At 41.6% G+C, this 24,301-nt stretch overlaps 1 protein-coding gene across 6 annotated transcripts in view; it reads right to left on the bottom strand.

Moving 5' to 3' along the window:
* The window catches only part of LAMA3 (laminin subunit alpha 3), a 240,036-nt gene extending 216,401 nt beyond the window's left edge, over positions 1-23,635 (bottom strand). For 2 of the 6 annotated variants that reach the window (XM_073212899.1, XM_073212900.1), the window contains exons 1-2: positions 23,012-23,634; positions 1,119-1,271 (exon numbers count right to left, since the gene is read on the bottom strand). In XM_073212899.1, the coding sequence (XP_073069000.1) occupies positions 1,119-1,271; positions 23,012-23,278 (420 nt within the window). In that variant the 5' untranslated portion in view covers positions 23,279-23,634. Of the gene's footprint in view, positions 1-1,118; positions 1,272-23,011 lie in introns of all 6 variants that reach the window. The other 4 variants (XM_073212902.1, XM_073212901.1, XM_073212898.1 and 1 more) reach the window with 3 other exon arrangements.
* Between the last annotated feature and the right edge of the window lie 666 nt (positions 23,636-24,301).

Genomic DNA, 24,301 nt, shown 5'->3' with positions numbered 1-24,301 from the left:
TGGCATTTTTCCCCTTCAAGACCAGCAGGAAATTTTCTCATGCTTCAGATCTCTTCCTTCGGTAGGGTCCAGCCCCTTTTAAAAGCTCCCCTAAGTAGAAGAAATCCCCCAGGATAACCTCCCTTCTGATCAACTGACCTGGGACCTTGAACACATCTATAAAATCCCTTTATCTTTGTCACTCAAAGGCACCTTGTCACAGCACTGACACCCATCAAGTGCACAGTGCTACCCACACTCAGAGGGGAGGGATCACGCCAGGCCTTACAGCAGGGGGAGGGCATCTGGGGGGCCATCATAGCCCTGAAGGTGGGTTCCCTTGTGGACCAGCCGGCCAAATGAGACCAAAAACTATGGTATCAAGTGTTCATAAAGGCAGGATTTCCAGGAAAGAAAATGCTATAAAAATATCCTTGCAATCCCCATGTTTATTCAAGGTGAAAGCAGCTCAAGCGTCCGCTAGCAGATGAGTGAATACACAAAGTGTGGCACATTCAAACAAGGGAATATTATTCCATCTTAGAAAGGAAGGAAATTCTGACACAGCATGGAGGAACCTTAAAGACATTATGCTCAGTGAAATAAGCCAGACACAGAAGGACAAATACTGTAGGACTGCAGCTCATAGAAAGGACCTAAATTTATAAAGACAGAAAGTAGAATGGTGGTTGCCAGAGAGTAGGACCAAAGGAGAATGGGGAGTTAGTGTTTCATGGGCACAGGCACCAATTTTGCAAGATGAAAAGGAGTTCTGGAAATTGGTTGCACAACAACAGGAATGTCTTTAACACTGCTGACCTGCATATTTAAAAACAGTCAAGATGGTACATTTTATGTTATATATACTTTACCATAATGAAAAATAAAAGTTTTAAAAATATTTGCCAATGACACTATTTACAACTGTTTTTAAGCTCCATTAATAGAGGTGTCTGCACCATGACAAGTCAATGTTCCAAGTGTTGAGGGATGCAAATATTAGTGTAAACAGGCTTCACAATGATTAGTGAATTAAACATGAGGTTTGTTTTTTAATACAATTATTATTATATCAGAAATAACCATGGAAACAATGATCCAAACTTATTTCCCCCACTGCAGTTGAAAGCATAAGTTACCTGTCCTAGATCCAAGGTGACATTGACTTTGTTGTACTGTGTGCCTGAGGAGAGAGGAGGGCTTTGCCACCAACGTTCGGATCCATCAATTGCATTGGTAACTGGATGGGCTTTCCGGGGATCCTCAGAATTGCAATAGTCACAGAACTGGCCCTGAAAAAAAAAGCTGTTTTATTTTCAAGTAATTTTTTCCTATCAATTTAGTAAATGAGGTAAACAAGGACAGCTTTATACAGTTTTAGAGATATCAGCTTGGGAAATACATCAAAATGTATTCTGAAGACAATTTTTTCATTTAATCTTAAACTATATCATCTGTTTATACCGCTGCTTAGTGCATTTCTGGGATATACATTATATTTCTTGTCCTGAATGACACTTTAACAGCCTGTGGCACTTGGGATGCACAGATGTTGCCCTCAGAAAATCCTTTTTACTCTTACCATCCTACTCAGCAAATTCTGTGTCAGGCAGTGGGATACCAAGAGGACCCCTGTGCACAGTCCCCAGGGAGATGAGAAGTACAAGCTAATCACGGGGGAAGTGAGGGACCACCAGAGTATAGTGCTGGGTCTGAGGTGCACAAAGGCAGGCAGGGGAGGTGGGATTCAAGCTGCCTGTGAGGACGGATGGGGCTCTGGTAAGTGGCAGTGAGCAGCAAACAGGGAAGGTGTTCCGGGTAGAGGAACCAGCACTAGCAACGGCACAGAAGCCAGCTGGTCCAGGTTCTCAGAAATGAAGGACAAGACTTGAGCAGTAAGTGGGGGAGATGTGGATGGGCTGTGGATACCAGAGTGAGAAGCTGGTAGGTAATTCACTGGAAGTTTTTACCTGGAGTGACATCACTACTGAATTCTGATTCTACTGATAGCATCTCATCTTCTTGCTGAATCACTCTTTTTTGGTAGGCAGAGTCTCCTGATTCTGTTTTGTCTTGTGGCAACGCAGAATTTTACAGCCCTTACCATCTAAAAATCTGAACATACGCCTTTCTTATACATTGAGTATATTTTAACTGGGTCAAAAGCTCATGCTGACCCAGCGTGGACTTCACATCTTGAACTGCTTTGCTTCCCAATTAAGTCATCTTAGAGTATGACCACCAAATAGCATAGGGTTAAAGAAGCAAACTTACACCTACAGCCTCCCCAGAAATGTGCTGTGACAAAAGAACTTGCCAGTGTTCTGCCCTGGTGAGCCTCTAGGAAGTGAATTCTTAAATGTTCAAAGATAAATTCAATTCTGCTGTGTAACCAAATGTGTCGCCCAACACTTTCATCCAGTGTGTAACTGACGATTCTTTCATATGTGGTGATGTGTTTTCATACAACCGTATCTTCTGACATCATATAATGCTACATCTGCAACTAAAGCAGCACCCTGGGGAACGTGGCCCCACCAGTCATGACGTCATAGATCACGTGAGGCTTGCTCTTCTCTACACCCTCCAGTGCAGCCTGAGTCCCACACAACACAGAGGCCAATAGAGGAAGGGTCCCATCAGCAATTTCTCAAAAAATTTGGGGGGTTCTTTCTATAAAATTTTGTAGTAACAAGTGTAAGTAATAATTAACTCAAGCTAGGACATCTAAACATTTATGAGTATTTTTCTTTTCAATGATCTTTATGTTTCCCATTTTTTTTCCTAAAGAGCATTTTACCAATTTTCACATTTGTACCCATTTAATTACTTGTAATTAGTCTTAAGGGTAGCCTTCACAGTGGCCCAGGAGCTATAGTTCCAAGGTCTCTCTCATTTAGAGCATCTCGTCATTTCTGCCGATACCATACCCTACTCCTTCTGCTACCCCAAATAAAACTGTTACATCACAGATGAGGACACTGGCTCTGGCCATGTTCATGCTGGTGAGAGGATTCTGTTGCCCACAAAATAAAAGGCAGGACCTGGTCTAAAAAAGAAAAAAAGAGCACTGGCTCAGGAGCTTTAGCACCTACTAATTGAATTTTCTGGCTAATTACTAAAATATGAATTTTGAGTGAATTAGAAATAATTTGAACATTCACATTTAAAACATAATAATTTTACTTAAAAATAGAAATACCTTATGACCCTGAAATTCTACTTCTGGGAATTTTCTGGAAGAAAACAAAATCACTAATTGGCAATATACGCACTCCTGTGTTTATTTTATTTGTTTGTTTGCTTTAAATTTGAAGATCTAATTGGCTCTATTAAGGATTCATGAATCAGGTAACTTCCCCTCTAGCTAGAAAAGAGTGCTCCCAAAAGCCACAGAAAGGGAGAGGGTTTTTTTTTTAAACTAAAGTATCGTTGATATACAATCTTATGAAGGTTTCACATGAACAACATTGTGGTTTCAACATTCACCCATACTATCAGTTCCTCACCCACCCATTGTAGTCACTGTCTATCTGCATAGTAAGATGCTATAGAGTCATGATGCTATAGAGTCATTACATGTCTTCTCTGTGCTGTACTGCCTTCCCTGTGCCCTACCTATATTGTGATGTGAATTATATGCACTCCTATGTTTACTGCAGCATTATTTACCTAGATATGGAGGCAACCTAAGTGTCCATCAGTAGATGAATGGATAAAGATGTAGAATGTATACACAATGGAATTATGCATATATACGTGGTACATATATGTGCAATGGAATATACTCAGCCATAAAGAAATCATGCCATTTGCAACAACATGGATGGACCTAAAGGGTATTATGCTAAGTAGAATAAGTCAGACAGAGAAAAACAAATACCATGTGATTTTACTTAAATGTAGAATCTAACAAATAAAACAGACAAAACAGAAATAGACTCATAAACATGGGGGAACAAACTAATGGTTGCCATAGGGGCATGGGGCTGGGGAATGGGCAAAATAGGTGAAGGGGCAAGAGGTACAAATTTCCAATTATAAAATAAATAATTCACAGAGATGAAAAGTACCCCACAGAGAATATAGTCAATAACATTATAATATCTTTGTATGGTATCAGTTGGTAACTAAACTTAAGAGCATTTAGTAATGTATATGATTGTTGAATTGCTATGTGTACATGAAACCAATATAATATTTTATATCAACTTTACCTTAATAAAAAAATTAAAGACAAATTGATATCTATAATAACAATAATTTTACAGGCAAGAGAGTATCACAATGATCCAAGTTCGTGTACACACTGACATTTGGAAAGCTGACTGATAAGATAGATAAATAAGTTAAAGTTAATTCCTGGTAGTGACTTTTGCCTTGGTAATAAAATGAGCAAAAACTTCTGCTTATTTCTACACACATCATTAGGAAAAACTCTGATAGCAACGAGTGTAGAGAAATAACTTATCAAACCAAGAAGACCAGAGATGATGCTTTCAGATTAACTGTGTATATTAGCCAAGTTTAGGTGGTCCTTTCTTTTGGACCAAATAGTTAGAATCAAATAGTTCTAACAAAGATTCCACAACCTTAAGTTAGTAACAAGCAATAAGATAACATCTAATTTATCCTTGAACAATAAAAGGAAAGAAAAATGTATCCTAAAAAATTAATTACATACTTTAAAACTAATTTTTAAATTAATTTTAGGAACACTGGCTTCTATGAGTTACTCTTAAGTGGTCATGGGGGAATCTTTTTTATTCAAAGATTGTTATTCAAATATTCCCCCTCTGTCATTTCTTTTCTTCTTGAAGTTTCAGTGATGTTTATCCTACATCTTGAATGTCATATTTACGGCAAATCAGCTTATGTGAACAATCAAAAAGAATTCAGTAGTGCCCTGAAGGAAATCAGCCTGTTGATTTAGAAGTGAAAAAAGATCAGAAGGATGACTTTTTTAAATGCTGCAGACTCTATAAGCCTTCCAAACAATGTTTCCTGAGATCTTGATGGAGATGTCAATCCATGTGAAAATGCTACACAGATGGTAGGTGTGGGATTGGGGCACCTTCTTCTCAGGGAGGCCAAGGTTATGACCAAGCTCCAAAAGCACAGCCTTGGCAAGAAGAAGAGGGCTTTGGGAGAAAAAAAAAAACCTAATGCGGTTTTTTTTTTTTAATGCAATGATTGATAACAGTTTTCAAAATGAAACTTATGGAGCAGAGGAGAAGAGATGCACGGCCTTCTCAAACTACAGACCCCTGAGGCAGCCTTCTCCTCCCTTGACTGTCCCTGGGAGGGGCCCTGCATATCTTCCTGCACCTTCCAATACACGTGTGCACTAACCTTCCTGCTCCACGCGCACCCACCAAGAAAAGGGCTGATCTCTGAATGTCTCAGCCACGTCTAATTCAACGTGCTGTTTCCAGGAAGGATTGAAAGAGAAAACTGAGCAAGAGATAAGAACAGCAGGATTTTCTAAAAGCAGGACAAAAAACAGAGACATGGCATTTGGAGTAGAGGAAATAAAATGGTAATGTCTGTAGAGGATAAATTGTTTTACATTAAAACCCCAAATATATATACTGTAAACCTTTTTAGAAATATTAGGGGACTTTAGCAAGGTGGCTAAATACAAAATTAATATGCAAAAGTCATTGCATTTCTGTTCAACAGCAGCAAACAACTAGAAAATGCTGTTAAAGGTAAAACACCATCTGCAATAGCATCAGAGAATGTCAAGCATCTCCGAAAAAAATGTAACAAAAAATTTAAACTTCGTGAAGGGAATTTTTAAAACCTAAGTAAATGGAGAGAGACCATTTTCTTGATTGGAAGAGAGTATCAAAAACTGGTCAATTCTCCCAGAAACTGGTCTGTCAAGTCAATACAATTCCCATAAACATCTCAATAGGGATTCTCTTGGAACATAATACTTCTAAAATTGATATGGAACCAGTAAAGGACCAAGAAAAGCCATGATATTGCTGAAGAAGGAGGAGGAAAACTTGCCCAAGGTTTCAACACTTATCATGAAGTGATTATAATTAAACCAGAGCAAGATGAACCAAACAAACCTATGGGACAGAACAGAGAGCCCAAAACAGACCCAAAAAAGGTTCAAAACAGACCTTTTGGAAACTTTAGTATCTAACAGAGGTGGTATGTCAGATCAGTGGGAAAAGAAGGACTAACCTACATCCAGTGGAAAATAAACTCAGATTCCTAGCCAAACCACAAACAAAAATCAACTTCAGACTTAACATCAGAAATAAACTTTAAAATCTTTAAATGAAAAATACAGGTGAGTATCTTTACATATTCGGAGGAAGGAAAGATTTCCTAAACAAAATTCACAAAGCATTGACTACAAAAGAAGAGGTAGATTTGACTACACAGGCTCATCACATCTTGCTGCACTTTGCTTCATTGCACTCACTTCAGTTACTGCATTATTCACAAATTGAAAGTTTGTAGCAACCCGGCATTGAGCAAGTCTATCAGCACCATTTTCCAACAGCATCTGTTCACTTCATGTCTAAGTCACATTTTGGTAATCATCACTATATTTCAAACGTTTTCATTATTATTGTATTTTTTATGGTGACCTATGATCAGTGATTATAACTCACTGAAAGTTCAGAATATGGCTGATGTTTTTTAGCAATAAAATATTTTTAAATTAAGGATGCACTTTGTTTTTTTAGATACAATGCCACCGCACACTCAATGGACTACAAAACAGTGTAACCATAGCTTTTACAGGCACTGGGAAACCAAAAATTTCATTTGAGTTGCTTTTGTGTGACATGCACTTCACTGCAGCAGTCTAGAACTGCACCTGCAAAATCTCCGAGATTAAAATGAAGAATATTGGTTCATCAAGGCACCTTAAAGAAGTAGAAAGAAATGTTACAAGTTGAAAGATATTCACAATAGGCAAGAAGCAGATAGTCTCCAAGGATGGCTGCCAACGATTCCCTCTCCCTCTCGGTATGTTTGCCACTTCACCCGCCAAGAGGCAGAGGCTATTAACCCTGGGGTTACTCTCCCACTGGAACACAGACTGGCTTTATTAGTTGCTTTGTTGCAGCAGGAACGTCCTTCTGGGATGTTCAAGGCCTTCCTCTTGGAAGCTAGTCTCCAGGCAAGACATCCAACTACCGCCAAACCACCCACCCCAGTGTGAAAAGCCCAAGTCCACCAAGTGAAGGAGTCTGAGATGCCTGAGAAGTCAGTGAAGCCCTCTTGGACCATCCCGCCCATTCTGGCCAGCTGCCGAATACAGGCAGGCTGAGTTAGTCCAACAATACCCCACCTGGAGCAAGACAAACCACCCCGCTGAGCCCAGTCACCCCACAGACTTGTGAGGAAAAAAAATTGTTTCAAATCACTACATTTTGGGGTGGTTTGTTACACAAGAATCAATAACTGAACAAAGAATTTAACGTCAACAAAGAACTCTCATCAGAAACATAAACCAAACTCATACAAATCAATGTTAAGTATACAGAGTCCAGTAAAAAGAAATGGGCAAAAGTCAGAATAGGCATTTTACAGAAGAGGAAACACAATGTCAACAAACATTGGAAGAGATGTTCACCCTGCCAGTCATCAGCGATCACAGCAGACAGTAGTGCACTCAGTGCACTGTTTTATACCCATTCAGAAGACCCAAGTTTAAAGTTTGAGGCTAACAAGTACTGAAAAGGATGTGGTTGGAGTATGAGTCAGTGCAAAGACTTTGGAAACTATTTTGGCATTATCTCCTGAAGTCAAAAGTTTACTATAGCCCAGAATTCTATCTTCAAGCTCATAACCCAAAAAGAAAGGCTTGGCACCGTTTTCAAGAACATTCAGAGCAGCACTGTTCACAAGAGCAAAATCCTAGGGAGAGCCTGATGACCAGCCACAGGAGGCAGTGGTGTATTCACATGAGGAATGAATATATGAACAATAACAACTAAAATGAATATGAAACAATATGAATGAATCTTAGCAATGTATTAAGTGCGAAGAAAGCACAATATATACCTTTTATAAAGTTAAGAGCAACCAAAATTAAAAGCACTTTTTAAGAATATATATGTATATGTATATATGATAAAAAACAGAAAAGCACAGTAATTCAGGATGATGGTTACCCCAGATTGTGGGAAACAGAGAGATGGGAGATGAGGAAGCCATATGGTTAAACATAAGTTATCATCAAGGCCCTATTTTTGGTTTCGTTGCAAGGTCACAGATGCTTGTTATAATACTTAAAATGCAACTATCCTTCCACAGACACATTAAAGCAGACCACACAAGGACCAATGATCAAAGCATGTCATTCATGAACTGAGTGTTGTGAATAATCCATAATCCAATTCTGTGTCTGGGATCCAATAGTTAAAAAAATAACCATAAAACAGGACCCAAACTGATAAGGGGACAGAGAGAACAAGGAGGATTCTCACATCTTGGTGTCCAATTGTTCATTAGTGCCATCAGCAGCCGTGCACTGACCATCAACTCTGTATTCCATGCTATTTCAGACAGAGATGAGGATACCGGATGATAAACAGGACAAGGCACTCCCGCTCTGAATTATGACAAGCCTATTTTTAGCCTACTCATTTGGGAAAGAGCAGATGTAACCGAAGGGACAAAGAGGACAGGGGCAGAGATGTTCAAATAAACAACAAACGAGAGTTGAGATCCAAGGCTGGAAGGCCCCGGAGGATGATCCAGTGTTTGGTCAGAGGCCCATGCAGTGACCACATTTTTTTTCAGAAGGATGGAAAAAAACTGTCTCTCCTAATTCCTAACACTTTTGATGATGGTCATTAACTACAAGCCTCTCATCTATTACCACTTTGCAACTGAACTCACAATGTTAAACACTGTACTGTTCTAAGATGCTAGAGGCTGAGTATAACAGTGCTCTCTAACATGACTTCCCTTTTATTGTTTGAATATTCATCATTTATTCAGCTTTTCCAAATTGCCTACAATGTGTAGAGGACGGTGTTGGTTGCTGGGGTGAAATCAAACAAACAAACACAAAGAGTTGGACTGTGCCCCTAGCGAAATGTAATGGGAGAGGAGAAAAGCAACTGGAACGCCACCTATTACCAAAAGGTGCTGGGATGGAGATTGCACGGCTGTGGGAGCCCAGGAGAGGCCACCTTTCCTCACTTTGCTTAATCATCACAACACTCTGAGGCTGTGTCTAAGCATTCCAAATTTACAGACAAAAAAAGCAAAGGCTCAAAGAGGTGAAAAGCCTTCTCCCAAACCACACAGCCAGCCAGGACGTGCAGGAACCAGGACCTATGAGTCTGGTGGGTCTGGTAACGTTACTTACAGCCCAGAACACTTTCCATCCTTGCCCAGCTGCTCTTCAGGGTACATCAAAGAGCCTAGTCTGAGATTTGGACAGAGAATGAGGCTGCACTGGAATAGCAATTACGTGATTTTCCAAATTCCTGCCCACTACCAGATGTGTGGAAAGAGACCCAGTTCAGGGTCTGTCAGGAGCTGAAATGCATGCCCTGTGGGGATGCATTTCATGCAGCAAGATGAGCATTAACCACTCTCAGCCCTTAACAACCCCACTAGGCATCACCACATTCGTGCTGCCACAAACCCTCCTCCCAGCCATCCCATCACTCACAAAGGTTCCTGAGGCTACATGCTTCATTAAAGGAACTGTCTCACGTGTGAAAACGCAAGCCAGCTGGAGCCTTGATGTGGAGAACATTCTGGAGTGAACCCATTCCAAACGGGATTACTTCTTTGCAAAGACCTTGTGGGATTACTTCTTTGCCAAGACCTTGTTCAGAGCATTCTCCCTCTTAGAGGCACCAAAGCAAATTGGCCTGGTTACTGATGATTAAGCTAAGCATTTTGTAAGTTTCCTCAGACCTCTACATTAGCACATAGTGGGGTTGAAGGGCATTGACAAAGCCCAGGAGAGTGTCCAGCTCTGCTGCCCCCACACAGATTCACCCCACTGGCAGTGGGTTATCACACCTTCAGTGTGCTAGGTTCCTGGAAATAGGGATGCGATAGATCTATGAAACAAGGGACTCAAGGTAGGCTTGGGTGTTTGTTTTTTTTAAGGCAGATAAGCAAATGTCTGAAAAATTTATACCTATTGCTCAAAAATTGCGTCCATTCAGGCCAAATTCTGGAGGTTTCTTTACTTTTAACTCATTTCAAAGAGATGCATTTTGGAGTCAAATGATGGAGGTTCAAATCCTGCCTCTACCAGTCTACAGCTTCAAAATGTTAGTTGAATTATTTCGCCTCCTTTGAGCCCCATTTTTCTTTTGTTTAAAATGGACTCACGCCACCAATCTTATGCTGTGGGTGTGAGGACTCAATGAGACACCATCAATAACGTGATCACACTGCCTTTGGAACCAGTGGGTGGTTTAAAATGCAGATCTTAGGCCCTGCCCTGGACACACAGAATCAGCATTCTGATGGGAACCAGGAATCAGAATTTACAGGAAGCACCCCGGGTGATTCTTCTGTCCCATGCAGTCTGGGGCCACAGAGGCCACAGTGATGGGGGCGTGTGGCATATGGATCTTGCAGCAGTAGTCACACAAGTAGCCCATTGATGGTAGTGATAACAGAAGGAAACCCATGTGCCCAACACGGCACCTTACATGTGCTCTTATTTTTCACAACAAATCTATAAAGCGAGTTACAATCATTAGCCCTTTACAGGTAAGAAGTCAGAAGCACCAAAGATCTTGAGCAATTTGTTTAAGTGTCAGTCAAGACAGGAGCCCAGGGAAGGACGCCTCCCAGGGGAGGAGGAAGTAAAGGTGGGGTAGGAGGAGGGGACGAGGGGCGGGGCGTCCATGAGCAGCAATGACAGCATCCTGTCACTGGTAACCACTGGCACCTCAGAGATTTAGGCTTGATTGAAGACATGTGTTTTCCTGCTGGGCACCGCCTACCTGTGACTCAGGTACAAACAGGTAATAGAAGATTTTCAGGCTTCTTCTAGGCTTCTCCATCACAGACTACTGAGAACTGTGTTTTTCTATATTGGCATAGTGTTTCACTATATTCCCTCTTTTACTTTCCTAGAAATTATTTGACACATTCCCTTTGCTCTTCAAACCCCCTCTGCCCTCTTCCCTTCTCTTGATGAACCTACTAAATTTGCTCTTCTCCCTATTCCATAAACCTCCCTGCCTCTGTGCCCACACGCCTGCCCTGCACCCCCCATCACTGTGGAGAAGCTGTCTGGCCTCCAAAGCCCCCCTGCAGCCCAACACACACACACACACTGAGCTGTCCTTCCTGCCTGCTCAAGGGCGTCGTGGCGGCAACCACACCCTCTCCGCACACACACTCCTGCATTTCACTTGCGCCCTCTGCTAGACATGCCCACCAGCAGATCACAATGTGCTTGAAACCGCCTCCCACTGCGCCCTCCCCTGCTTCACCTGACCCACACAGACCCTCCTGCTGTTGCTCATTCACTCCGAGGATGTTCCCACCCCAGAGTCTCTGCATTTGCTCTTCCCTCTCCTGGGAACATGCTTCTCCCAGACCTAAGTTCCTATTCTGAGAGGGCTTCCCTGTTAGCTCCATGCAAAGCAGGGCTGCACTCCACCATTTCTATCCTCTATCTCTTTCTTTTGAGTAGGAACCACTCCATGTGTCTTTTTTTAACCATTCTTTTTTCTGGGTTCTGAGTGTCCTGAGGGTCCTTGAAGAGATTTGTTCACTACCAAGACCCATACGTGGCACAAGATACACACTTAATCTGTGTTCATTTAATAAATTAAAACAGCATAAACTATTTGGTTCAGGAAGTATAGTAGAAATGATAAACAAGTTAATTAGTGATGGGGAGAAACAGTAATCCCACACATGGACCCTCTTTCTCCCCACAGGGAAAAAGTACACACATGTATGTGTGTGAGCATGAGCACATGTGTGCGATTTTACTTTTAACATCAGAAGCTGAGCTCCCATTTTAAAAAACAACAGCAAATTGCAGGCTGATGCCTGTGTCACCAAGCTCATTAGAAAGCAGTGTAACTAAATCTAGGCTTGCTTTCCCCTCTGATGGAATATATAACAGCTAGGGCACTGTGGCTTCCCGAGTTCGTGGAACACCGAGGGTGTCCCCACCTCAAGGCCCTTGTACCTGCGGGCCCTCTGCCTGGAACACATTCCTCACCTTCTCCATGGGCCTAGCTTCCTCCCAACTCTCAGGTTTCTGCACCAACACCACCTCCTCAGAAAGGCCTCCCTGTCTACTCAACCTAGAGGAGATTCCCTTCATTAATTAATCCCTATCACAAAACCCTGTTTATTCCCTCCAAGACACAATAAAAATCATGGCTGCAGTCTCCCCAGAGAATGTTACCTCCCTGTGTGCAGGGACCTTCTCTGCCTGTTCAGAACCGTATTCCCAGCCCACCATACCCCCATCCTCTGTGCTTGCCACTCAGATGTCAATAAATATTTGTTAAATATATGAGTGGATGAATATTGCACACATCTCGGGCTAAAAATTCTTTCCTTAGTTGATAAGCATCTCCATTAGAGATCATCCACAAAAAGACATTCTAGCAGCTCCTGTTGTGCTTCCCAGGGTTGACGTGGTCCAAGAGGTCAGCAATCCAGTGTGAAGGCAGCAACCAAGAAAGATCACTGGCTGCATGGTGTGGGCAGAGCAAAGGGGAAGGTGCCGGCTCCCGAGTTCCATTTCTCCCCATGAAGCGGCAGCAGCAAGGGTCAGATGACAGGAGAATCACCTCACTGCCAAGGCTGCTGCCTTTTTATGGGCCCAGAGACTTGGGAATGGACAAAGAGAAGCAGCAGTACAAAAGCCTTGAGTCAGGGTGAGGAAAGCACTGCGGCCGTGGCACCCTATTTCAGGAGTCTCAGTGGAGGCTCCTGGCGAGTGCTCAGAATGCAGACATGCACATGAGCAGGGCCATGTCTGGGGGTGCATAATCCAGATTGCATTGCCCTCCAGATGATGCATTCACTGCAGACAAGTCCAGAGTAGGGCGGGTATGGTTCCCCATACCCTAGGAGGCCTGACAGTAAAAGCCAGTCCATTGTCTGTGCTTGGGCCTCAAACTTCATGTGTAGGATTTTGACCCGGAGATGGAGTCTCACCCACCTCTGTAAAAATCTTTTCAGTGCTTCACCACACTCTGCCCAGGCACCTATTCCCCATAGCTGATAATCCTTTGTGCTGCAACATTTCACCACTGTTTTTATTTTTTCTGGTGAAGCTGGAGAACCACTGGTTACAAACAGCTCAGTGAGGATTCTGAAGGCCCTTGGCCTCATCCTCCTTTGGGTTAGCCAAGCATTTCTACTGTGATTTGTTTTAACTGTGACCCTCCTAAGCAACAGTGGCAACTGCAATATCTAATAGCCAGAGGGAAACCATACCCAGAACCAAGTGATCAAAGGAAAATGAGGCTTCTTATAACAACATCAAGTGTGTGCAAAGAGCTAGATGCAAGTCGGCAGGGTGCTCAGAGGGAGGAGATATTAATTCAACACATACATACATAACATCAATGTTGGCACTGTGGAACCTGCCTACTTTTAAATTCAACACCTCAGACCCTTACCTGTCTTCCAAAGGCATGTTTTTGAAAATTCGGGTAATTTTTGTCAAACAGCATCTCCATCAAGGTATTGTCTAGCAGGAAAATTTTATGATGGTGTTGCCCTTTGAATGTTTCTTCAAAAAGCATCTACAGAATGTCTACAACAAGCTGCCAAAGGGGAGAGACGTGAACAGGAAACTGTGACCCCACCCTCAGGGAGCTCGTGATCAAATAAGGATACAGATGAAAATAAATGGCTCTAAGATGATGAATGGAATTTGCGAAGCAATGGAGAGTTTGGCTGGAACTCAGGGAGGAATAGTTAGCTCAGCAGTAGCAGCACAGTCCAGTGGGTAAGAGCAGGAACTGTGCAGCCAGAGCACTCGGCTTTACCATATACTAGCTGTGTGATCTTGAACAAATCACTTGAGCTCTCTGTGCTTCAGTTTCCTCATATGAAAATGAATATGCTATGAGTACCTCTTTCACCAACTGTTGTGAGGATTAAAAAGTCGGCATGTGTAAGGTGCTTTAGAACACTGCCAAGCTTTGGTGTTATGTATGTATGTGTTAAATTAATATCCTGCACTAATTAAGGGGGCAAGTCCCCTGGCTACTAGGCTGTTCTGCCTACTCACCATTCTGCCCCTTATTTGGTGTCACTCCTATAAACAGTATGTGCAGTATACTGTACAACTTGAAAGTAATGGAGAATTGCTTTTTCCCCCACTTCTCAGTAAAGATGTACAAGGAAAATCTGAATAAATCTATGTTACTCCCTAGCTAATATTCATTTATTAATTCCACATGTATTTTCTGAGCATCTAGGATGGGCAAACCACTGAGAGAATACAATATGCTTACGACATTGGGAACCTGGCAGGACACATGGGACTCAAAGAGTTGGCTTTCCCCAGGGCAGGTTCCACCCTGCTGGCATGAGGATCCAATCAAGGCCCTACTGGTTCATGCAAACAGCTCTTTTCTGTGAAGCAGAAAAAGGTTCTTTGCCTCTGAACAGATACAGCTTTGCCCAGGCTGGATTTCAACCCCTGCTTCCCCCTTGGCCAGAAGCCCACATATTCAGCACAACTATAGGCAGTTCCAGTAACCAAGACCACTAAGGTACCAATTAATAACTTCTTCCTCACTAGGCAAGCAATTCTAGAATGCTGATCAAGAGTTAATGCAGGTTTCATGAAAGCCTGAATCACAACTGGAAATAAATTTATGATCAGGAAGAATCAAGTATTACTGCCACCAAAACTAACCTTGAGAAATTGATACTTCTCCAATATTACTTTAGCAATAGAAAATGTGTCCCTATGTAAATAAATATCTGAAGTAGTTATTAACAAAATACCAAGACAATTTAACATTGCTATTCTACAGATGTCTATAGAAGTCTTTATATCCATGGATTATTTAGTATGCCAAATACGTTCATAAATAATGTACTGTACATTTCCTTAATAAAAGAATTTTTTACTCAAAAATTTTTAATGACTTTTGATAAGTCACTTTCGTAGCATAGCACTTTAAAAGTCTTACCTAAGATTTTTTTCACTCCATGAAAAAACACATTTATTGAGCACTACATATCAAGAAACATATTAAATGCTTTTTATCTCCCAACAGATCTGTGAGATAGACACTATTATTAATCCTGTTTTATATATGGGGAAATTGATATTATGTAATTTCCAAGGTCAGAGAGCTGGTACAGTAGAATTCAAACTCAGATCTACATGTTTGTAGAGGTAAAGTTCTTCACTTCTGAGAGGAAATAGTTTGATAGTATGTACAATGAGGTGATATTATGTTTTACCTCATAGGAGTTTCCCTGGTCTTTTAAAAGAAAAAAAAAGCCATAAAAAAGCTACTCAGCTACAGAAAGAGCATGTCTGGAACATCTTTGCATACTCAGCATCTAGCACGATGCCTGCCTGGCATGAGAGAGTCACTTCAGTGTTTGTAAATTAATGAGTTAAAAGAAAAAGAAATTAAAGGTGTACAGATTTGGAAAGGAAGAAATCAAACACATGTGATCCTGTAAGTAGAAAATCCTAGATAGTCTACAAAAAAATTACAGCAGAGCAGAGAACACAAAATCAAAATACAAAAATCAGCTGCATTTCTAATGTAGATGTGTGTGCATATAGGAACTGGTAGATATACATATATTTCCCAGCTCTGTCCACTGAAAGAGTCTAGAAGCAATGCTACAACAGTAACAATAAGGACACCTCATACCCAGATCTTGATTTCTAACCACCACACTCAATTAAAATAAATAAATAAATAAACTAGAGCTCCTTGGAAAGGTCCAAGGCTGGAGTAAAGAAAATAAAAAATGACCCCAGAACATCTTGTGGCACCAGAAAGTAAGAAACACTTAAAAAAAGAGACGTGAGGTATCACCAAAAATGACAAAGGAAGAAGCTTCAGAGATCTCTCCCTCCACTGAGGCAACAATTAATCTGGCAAAACCTGTCTCAGTGAATTTTTCCAGAACTATGGAACCTATTCAAAAACCTACAACCACCTACAATCAGTAACTTAAAGATAAGTCAATAAATTATCCATCCTGAGGATAAGAAAGAAAAAAGAGAGAGAAAAATAAATAAAGCTCAAAGCACCTATGGCACACTATAAAATGAACCCAACATACACATTATGGAAGTCCCAGAAGGAGAGAAGAGAAAGAGGCAGAAAGGCTATTTGAAGAAGTGATGTTTGAAATATCTCAAATTTGATGAAAGATGTAACTCTACACATCAAAGAAACTTAAACTCCAAGTAGGATAAACTCAAAGACATCCATACTGAGACACACTATAATCAAATGTCAAAAGACAAAGAAAAATTCTTGAAAGCAGCAAGCGAGAAGCAATTCTTCATGTACAAGGGATCATCAATAAGATGGAAAGCCTATTTTTCTGTGGAAACCATGGAAGCCGGAAGGCAGTGAAATGATATTTAAAGTACTAAAAGAAAAACTATCAGCCAAGGCTATACCTGGTCAAATTATCCTTCAAAGGTGAGGGAGAAATTAGGACATTCCCAAATAAGAGCTGAAGGAGTTTTTGCTAGTAGACCTCGCTAAAGGAAACTAGGCAGTAATGCAAAGCCATATGAAGAGAGAAAGAATACCAGTACAGACAATTACACAGGTAAATACAGCCAGCATTATTGTAGTTTTGGTTTGTAACATTTTTCCAAAAGACAAATGCATAAAACAGTTCTATATTTATGTTGATGGGCAACAATGTATAAAGATGTCATTTGTGATAACATCATAAAGAGGGGAAACAGACCTGTAGAGGAGCAGTTTGGGATACTTTTGAAGCTAAAATGATATCACCTCAAACTGGGTTGTGATAAATTTAGGATATTAATTGTAATTCCCAGAGTAACCACTCAGAAAAAAAAATTTAAAAATATACAGGAAAGGAAATGAGGAGAAACCAAAATGGTACATTAAAAAAAGAAACTAAATACAAAAGAAGGTAATAATGGTGGAACTGAGAAACCAAAAAAAGTAAGACACAAAGGAAATAGCAAAATAGCAGAAGCAAGCCCTTCCTTGTCAATAATCTACTTTAAATGTAAAAAGATTAAATTTACCAATTAAAAAGCAGAGATTGGCAGAATGGACATTAAAAAAACAACCACCATGATCCAAATATATGATGTCTAAAAGAGGATTCACTTTAGATCCACAAACACAAATAAGTTAAAAGTGAAAGGACAGAAATAGTTATTCCATGCAAATAGTAACCAAAAGAGAGCTGTGGTGGCTTTATAATATCACACAAAACAGACTGTAAGTCAAAAATAATTACAAGAGATAAAGATAGAGATTACACATTGATAGCCAATCCATCAAGAAGATAGAACAGTTTAAATGTTTTTGCACCCAACAAAAAAGCCTCAAATAAACATGAAGCAAAAACTGACAGAACTGAAGGGAGAAATAGTTCTATAATAACAGTTGGGACACTTCAGTAGCCCACTTCAATAGTGGAAAGTTTCTCAAAAACTTAAATATAAACTTACTATAGGATCTAGCAATTCCACTCCTAGGAATCTACCTGTGAAAACTAAAATCATATGTCCACACAAAGATATGTTTGTGAATGTTCACAGCAGCAATACTTACAATAGCCAAAACTTAGAAACAATCCAAATGTTCATCAACTAGTGAGTGGATACAGAAAATATAATATAGCCATACAAAAGAATACTATTTTCTGCAATAAAAAGAAAAAGCCATTAAACTGTGCAACAATATGAGTGAACCTAAAATGGTTATGCTAAGTGGAAAAAATAAGACCCAAAAAAGCACATGTTGCATGATTCCATTTACATGAAATTTCCAGAAATGGCAACTTTTTAGAGACAGAAATCACACGAGTGCAGTTAGGTACAGAGAATGAGGGCACAGTCACAAGAGACCTGTTGGGGCTGCTGGAAATGTTCTAATCATAGTTGTGATAGTTGCACAACTCCATAAATTTACCAAAAACTACTGAATTCACACTTACAGTGGATGTATGCTATGGTATTTAAGTTATGCCTCAATAAAGCTGTCAAAAATGACTCACATGTTTCAATCTAGTTTTGGCAAAAGATGTGAAGAAAATATGTAGTTTTCACATTCGTACTTGCTCTAAAGATGTTAAACACACACAGCTCTCTTTCTGTAATGGCTTAGGTGTACTTTTCTTACAAGTAAGGGACTGAAATTAATAACTTTTAACCCTCTCCTTTCCCTATGACTGTATATTCTTATCAGATTAAATGATCCATTCTCAATGGTACAGGTAATTTAGAGCATGAAGAAAAATCTTGAACTCAAGGACTGAACACTCCCAGTTCCAACTATTCATCAGCAACCCTGAAGGTTAGTGAGCTCCTGATTTGTAATCTGATTTGTTGAGGAACACATTTGAACTCTGATATTCTAGTGTGGAGAACCATGTTTCTTCACTGGTAAAGTGAACTGGCTCTCCAAGGGAAAACATTCGTGTTGGTCTTTTTAAATAATTTGTACATAAACTTTCATTGCTAACCTTTGGCTAATGTCCACAAACACATAACAACTATTAGGAAAATCATTTTTTAAAAAAAACTCATCCTGAAATTGCCAACTACTCACTTGTCGGAAGTCTCAAAATCACTCTTATCTTTAATATTACTACAAATACATCAATGGACTTGGTAAATGTCTTAGATTTCCCAGCCCTCTCTCAAGATTCCCACATCAATTTAACAAAGGAAAGGCCCTTGTTGAAGTTAACAAATGATTCCCTTTCACAATAGTTCTATAAACAAAGCCTTAGTGAAACTGAGTTTCCTGTTTATGGCCATTAATCCAAGTTACACAAACACACAATTGAGACTGCTTTGTCACAAGTCAGTGTGTGCTTCCCTATCAGTATCATTCAGGTCAGGTATCAATCCCTAGTCATAAATTAAAATGTAATGAAGGAACATATAAAAGATGCGTTTGAACTGTCAATGAACAAAGTCAAGATCATATGCTTGGTAAACATGTACATTTAATTCCTTGTGAGTATAGTATTTTGTAAGTATAGTATTTATGCCAATTAAGCTACACCAAACACAAGGTTATATTTTTGACATATCCTTCCACTTCATTTTATCACCTTCTCTATCAGACATCAGTAATAATGTTTTTAGATTCCATAAGAAAACATTTAAAATTAAAGCACAAAGTATGACATATTTCTGTTGTAATTACCTTTCAACAGAAAAAAACTAACTTTTTAAAACATATTTTGAAAAGCCTATTTTTCTTGTCTACTCTTTACATTAACTCCTTTACAGCCTTTAACTGTATCTTCACTCCCCCATCCTTTCATTAAATATTTTCCAAGCACCTGTACTGTTCCAGGCTTTGTGCTAAGCAATGGAGACACAGCTGTGAACCAGACAGCCAAGATCCCTGAATCCCAGAGCTCTCAAACACCAAAAACTCAGTGTCTGAACAGTAACAAGTATGTAAAATCTAATTTAGTAAATCTCAAGTCCAGAGAAATCACAGTGAACTTCTTTCACACAACAAACAAAACCCAGACTTTTAAAACTCCCTGCCTGTTGACCCATGCTACCATTCAAGTATCAGCATTGTCACTACAGAATCAGGACCACAAATCCAGGTTTCTGGTTTATTCTAAGAGTTGACTTTTATTCAGTTTTCACATTTTTTGCAAAATCCTTTTGGCTTGAAATTCTAAATCCTGGCTGACCCCAAAGATTTATTTTTAGAAAGTTTGAAAAATAGAACTACTTTAGTTAACTCTTCTCCATTACCCACCTTAAGCTGCACATGAGCAGAGGCAAGACAGTCACCACACAGGTGCAATGAACAAAGTCAAGATCATATGTTTGGTAAATAATTTGTACATAAACTTTCATTGCTAACCTTTGGCTAATCATCCTATTCTCTCTTCTCTTCTGCCACCCATCTTCCACCACCCTTCACTCTTCTGAAAGGCAGGTCTGTACCAGCTGGGCTGCCAACACTGGGCTGGAGCAAATGTCTAATAGCCCAGCTTCTGGACCTCAGCTTCCAACACACTTCTCTCCTCAATTAGATGAGAACCTCTCACATCAGCGACCAGTGCCGTTTCTCAGACCCTCAGCTGTGAAAGCAGAAAGCACTCAACTGAGCGTCTGGTCACCCCTTGTTTTTAGGGAAGAATAAAGCCTAACACCAGATAGCATTCTTTTACTGCAGGCTGCACCTTGGCCTGGAAATGCAGCCTGCCCAGTGACCTAGAAAGCCACTTCCTACTCCATCTAGGACTAGGAACCCGGTTCACCCAGGTTCAACGACCTATCCTGGAAACTCAATCAGAACCAGAACATAACTTTTCTGGACTTCCATAACAATAGTGTCAACCTATAAGCACTTGATAAAAATAACACTTCAGGAGAATGAGAGTGAGCCCATTTCTATGCAAATCTGGGGCAGAGGAGACAGCTGGAAATTCCTTCGCCTTGTCTTTGCTCTCCCCTTAATTAGAACAGTTCTCTCCAATGTGTGCCAGGCAATCCAGTGGGGTGCAAAAAGGAAATATTAAAACATTTATTGTACTTAAAATGAAGAAATCAATATTTATTAATAATTAATATACAGATTGCTTAGTCTACACACAATCCACAAGTCAGCTGGTCACAAGTGACCAATGGTCCTGAACTTCTGCCCAGTGGAAGAGAAGGGGTTCCACCAGGGTATCATCTGACCAGACACATCCAAGCTAACCTGTGCCCAGTTAAGTGGACATGTGGAATCTATTCTCCTAAATAGCTGAACAGTCACAACCTTGTATTGAAACAGGGAGCGACCCCCAAATCCGACTATACCAGTTCACAAGTTATCTCATGGTAAAGTTCTTAGAAGACTTTTTAAATTTAAAGATGAGTTACACCTTTTTATTTTTCACAATTCCAATTCTGACTTCTTTCAGAATGACAAGTGGCTGCCTGCCAGTAATATACCACCTGAAAGGTATTTATAGAACAGCAGGCATATCTACCCTGGTTCATCAAAGTAAATTTGCTGCTTTCACAATATGTGAAAAAATAAATACTATTCTAAAGAAATACATGATATAGAAAGAGTGTTTTGAGAAATCGATGTTTGGAAATGTCTCAGCTTTGGTTGCTGAAAAGATGGAACCACATTACTCTAAAAGTTCTCATCTTTGCACATTTTAAAAACATGGAAACGGAATTTCATAACAATTTTAATATTTTCCAAAAGAAAACTTGTGGTGAGCTTTGAATCTATTGTTTAAAGCATGAAACACCACCTTCCTACCAGGAAGTATTGAATGCCCCTGGAAAAGTGAACATTTACTGGCAAAGTTTCTACTTGTAAAAAATTTTGGAATAACTGAAGGATGAGGCAGAAATATGAGCACCAGGATTTAGCTAAGACAGCATCAGACCTGTGCATGTTCACATGGGATTCCCTGCTTAGAAAGGCCCATCACTTAATTTAAGGCTCTGCTATCACGGTCTTGAAATTTGTAAGTTTTGAATAAGGGGCTCCACATTTTCATTTTGCACTAGACTCTGTAAATTACATAGCTGGTCCTGGAACTCAGCAGTCAATGGAATTCTTCCTTTTGAATCTATGGACTTTTGAAGGTATCATTTCAGCTATTCAGTGACAACCACTAAATTCAAGTATTAATGTAAAACCAACTTTGAATCAATGCCTCGTAAGTGCTAAACTTGTCGGAAATAATTGTACACATAATTATATCATATACATATCTGTATATTTGTAAACAGTTATATGCAATCACAAAACAGAGAAAGCAAAATTACATGGGACAATTAACAGAGAAAATTGTTAAGTATTTTCATCATTATTTTCTTTATTTCTGTTTTTGCATGGTTTATAGTTTATACAAACAATATATTAATAAAGTAATACATGCATATAAAATATAAGCAAGCACATATTGACACTGCATATTCAACAATTTGTCAGTTATGAAAGTGCATAGTCAAAAGAGTTTCTAAAACAGTGACCTAGATTCTCAATGATAATCTTTTTCACTTTTGGAGCCCAAGCTCCGAAACTGCTTCCTCTTTGGAGGATTTGGCTGTGTGCAAATGCAGCTGCTCTATTCAACGACACGGGCAGGTTTTCTTAACCTGCTCACCTGCTCGGTTTCTAGCGCTTTGTGAGGGTCGTGGAGAAAGAGCGGGCACACCTCCAGATGCTCATGAAGCTCCAGGGATGCAATCAGCACCCCAGGGGTTCCTGGTACGATTCTCTGTCGGGCTCGGAGCGTCGTGTCTAGCTCTGTTCATTTCAAGCCTGACTCGCCCCAGTGACGGAATGGTGGCACTTCAGGCAATAGGGTGAAGTGCATCTTTTAGGTGCAACGGAGTGAAACTATATATAATCTTAAAAAAATTCTTTTAAATACCCGCAAGAGCCAACTGCCACCAACTTCTCAGAACAAGGTCTGTGAGAAGAGGTGCCTCTAGGGAGGCGAGCGTATGAAGCCTGGGCGGTGGGGGGGGAGGCGGGGCTCCGGCCCCGCGCTACCTGGGTGTCCATGGAGACTGGGACCGCAGTTCCACCGACACCTTACCGCGCAGCTTCAGACCTTGTCCTCCGTGTGCCCAGACTGAACCTGGCCTCTATCCACTTCGCGCGCTTCGCGCATCCCCGCCTCGGGCGTGTGGGTAAGGGCGGGGCTCCCGCAGGGTCACTCCCGGAGCCGCCGGCCCGCGCAAGGACTGGGGGGCCCTTCCCGGTCGCCTGGGGTCACAAGCGCGCTTCGGAAGGGGCCCAGTCCCTTCGTCCCGGGGCCGCGGGTGGGTGGTCGCACGGGGAGGGCGCCCGCCGCCCGCCGCCCTCGCGCTCTCCCGGGTCCTCACCTGGATGGGGTGGCCGCTGCCGGGGGCGGGGGGACCCCCCACCAACTTGCAGTAGAGCTCGGGCCGGGGCCGCGCGCTGCCGGCCTCGCGCTTCCCGCAGGTGGCGGTGGCCCAAATGCGCGCCGCCTCGGCCAGGTTGAAGTAGGGCGGGTGCAGGCTGAGTCGGGCCGCGGCCGCGCACCCGGCGGGCACAAGCGGTCCCAGCAGCAGCGGGAGGAGCAGGAGCGGCCTGGGCGCCCAGCCGCGAGCCCGCGAGGCCGCCGCCATCCCGCCGCGCACGCAGCTCGGGCGCGGGCGCCGGCGCCGCCGGCTCTGGGTCGGGAACCTGCCGCGGGCGCAGCGCGCACCCGGGAGCTTACAGCGCCCAGCCTGGCCAGCGGCCACCTGGTCTGCCCGCGCGCCGCAGCCTCGGCGGGCCGGGAGCCAGCAGGCGTTCCCCCGCCCCGCCACACTCCCCAGCGGCGGGACCGCCCCACTTCCCACCGCCAGGCAGAGAAGCCAGCTCTGGACCTCGGACACGGGGGAAGGAGGCCCGCAGTAAATTTGGGAGAGACAACAGAGGAAACGGCCACTGCCTGCAGAGCTTACAGTGGAGACACTGATTTCCCAGACAAGTCTCAGATGTCAAAAGACAAGTCTTGTCAGTTCTCAAACACTGCGCACCTCTGACATCTGCTGCTGCACTGAGTCTGGGGGAAGGAGCTCGCGGGGAACTGGGCGTGGCGGGACGTACACTTTTCAAGCACTGCCAATAGCGCAAGAGGTAGCGTGCCAAATTGGAGAATTACCTTGGGGCAAATCCTTTACATGCCCAACCTGCTAAACTTTGCAGATAAACTCAGAGATGTTGAGTGAATTAATTAAACTGCCAAACTGACCTCCAGGCAAAAGTCATTACCTCTGGGCTGACACTTCGTCTAGTATGCAGGACACTTCACCGAAACCTAGCATTCCTAGGCCTGCTAAGCATTTAGAGGCGGGTGTCATTGCTGACGGCCAGGACAAGTAAAATGTTCCAGAGTAAGTAGGAAGTAGAACTAGCTTGAGTTGGACATGGCCCGAGCAAAGACTGAGATAGGATAAATATGGTACAATTGAAAGGAGAGAGAACTGGCCAGTATTATTTATTAAATACCAGGGTGTGTTGTAGAAGGAAGTGTGTCTACTTAATCTTGTGTTAGTTCTTCAAAAATAAAATGAGGGGGAAAAGAATTTGTGAGCATACACCAAAAGGAGTAGCCATAAAGACTGATAAATTACCCAAAAAATAAAAGTTTGTACATTAAATAG

The sequence above is a fragment of the Manis javanica genome, chromosome 9 (assembly GCF_040802235.1).
Source record: "Manis javanica isolate MJ-LG chromosome 9, MJ_LKY, whole genome shotgun sequence".
In the NCBI taxonomy this organism is placed as follows: domain Eukaryota; kingdom Metazoa; phylum Chordata; class Mammalia; order Pholidota; family Manidae; genus Manis; species Manis javanica.
This window is presented reverse-complemented; position numbering and strand designations above follow the sequence as displayed.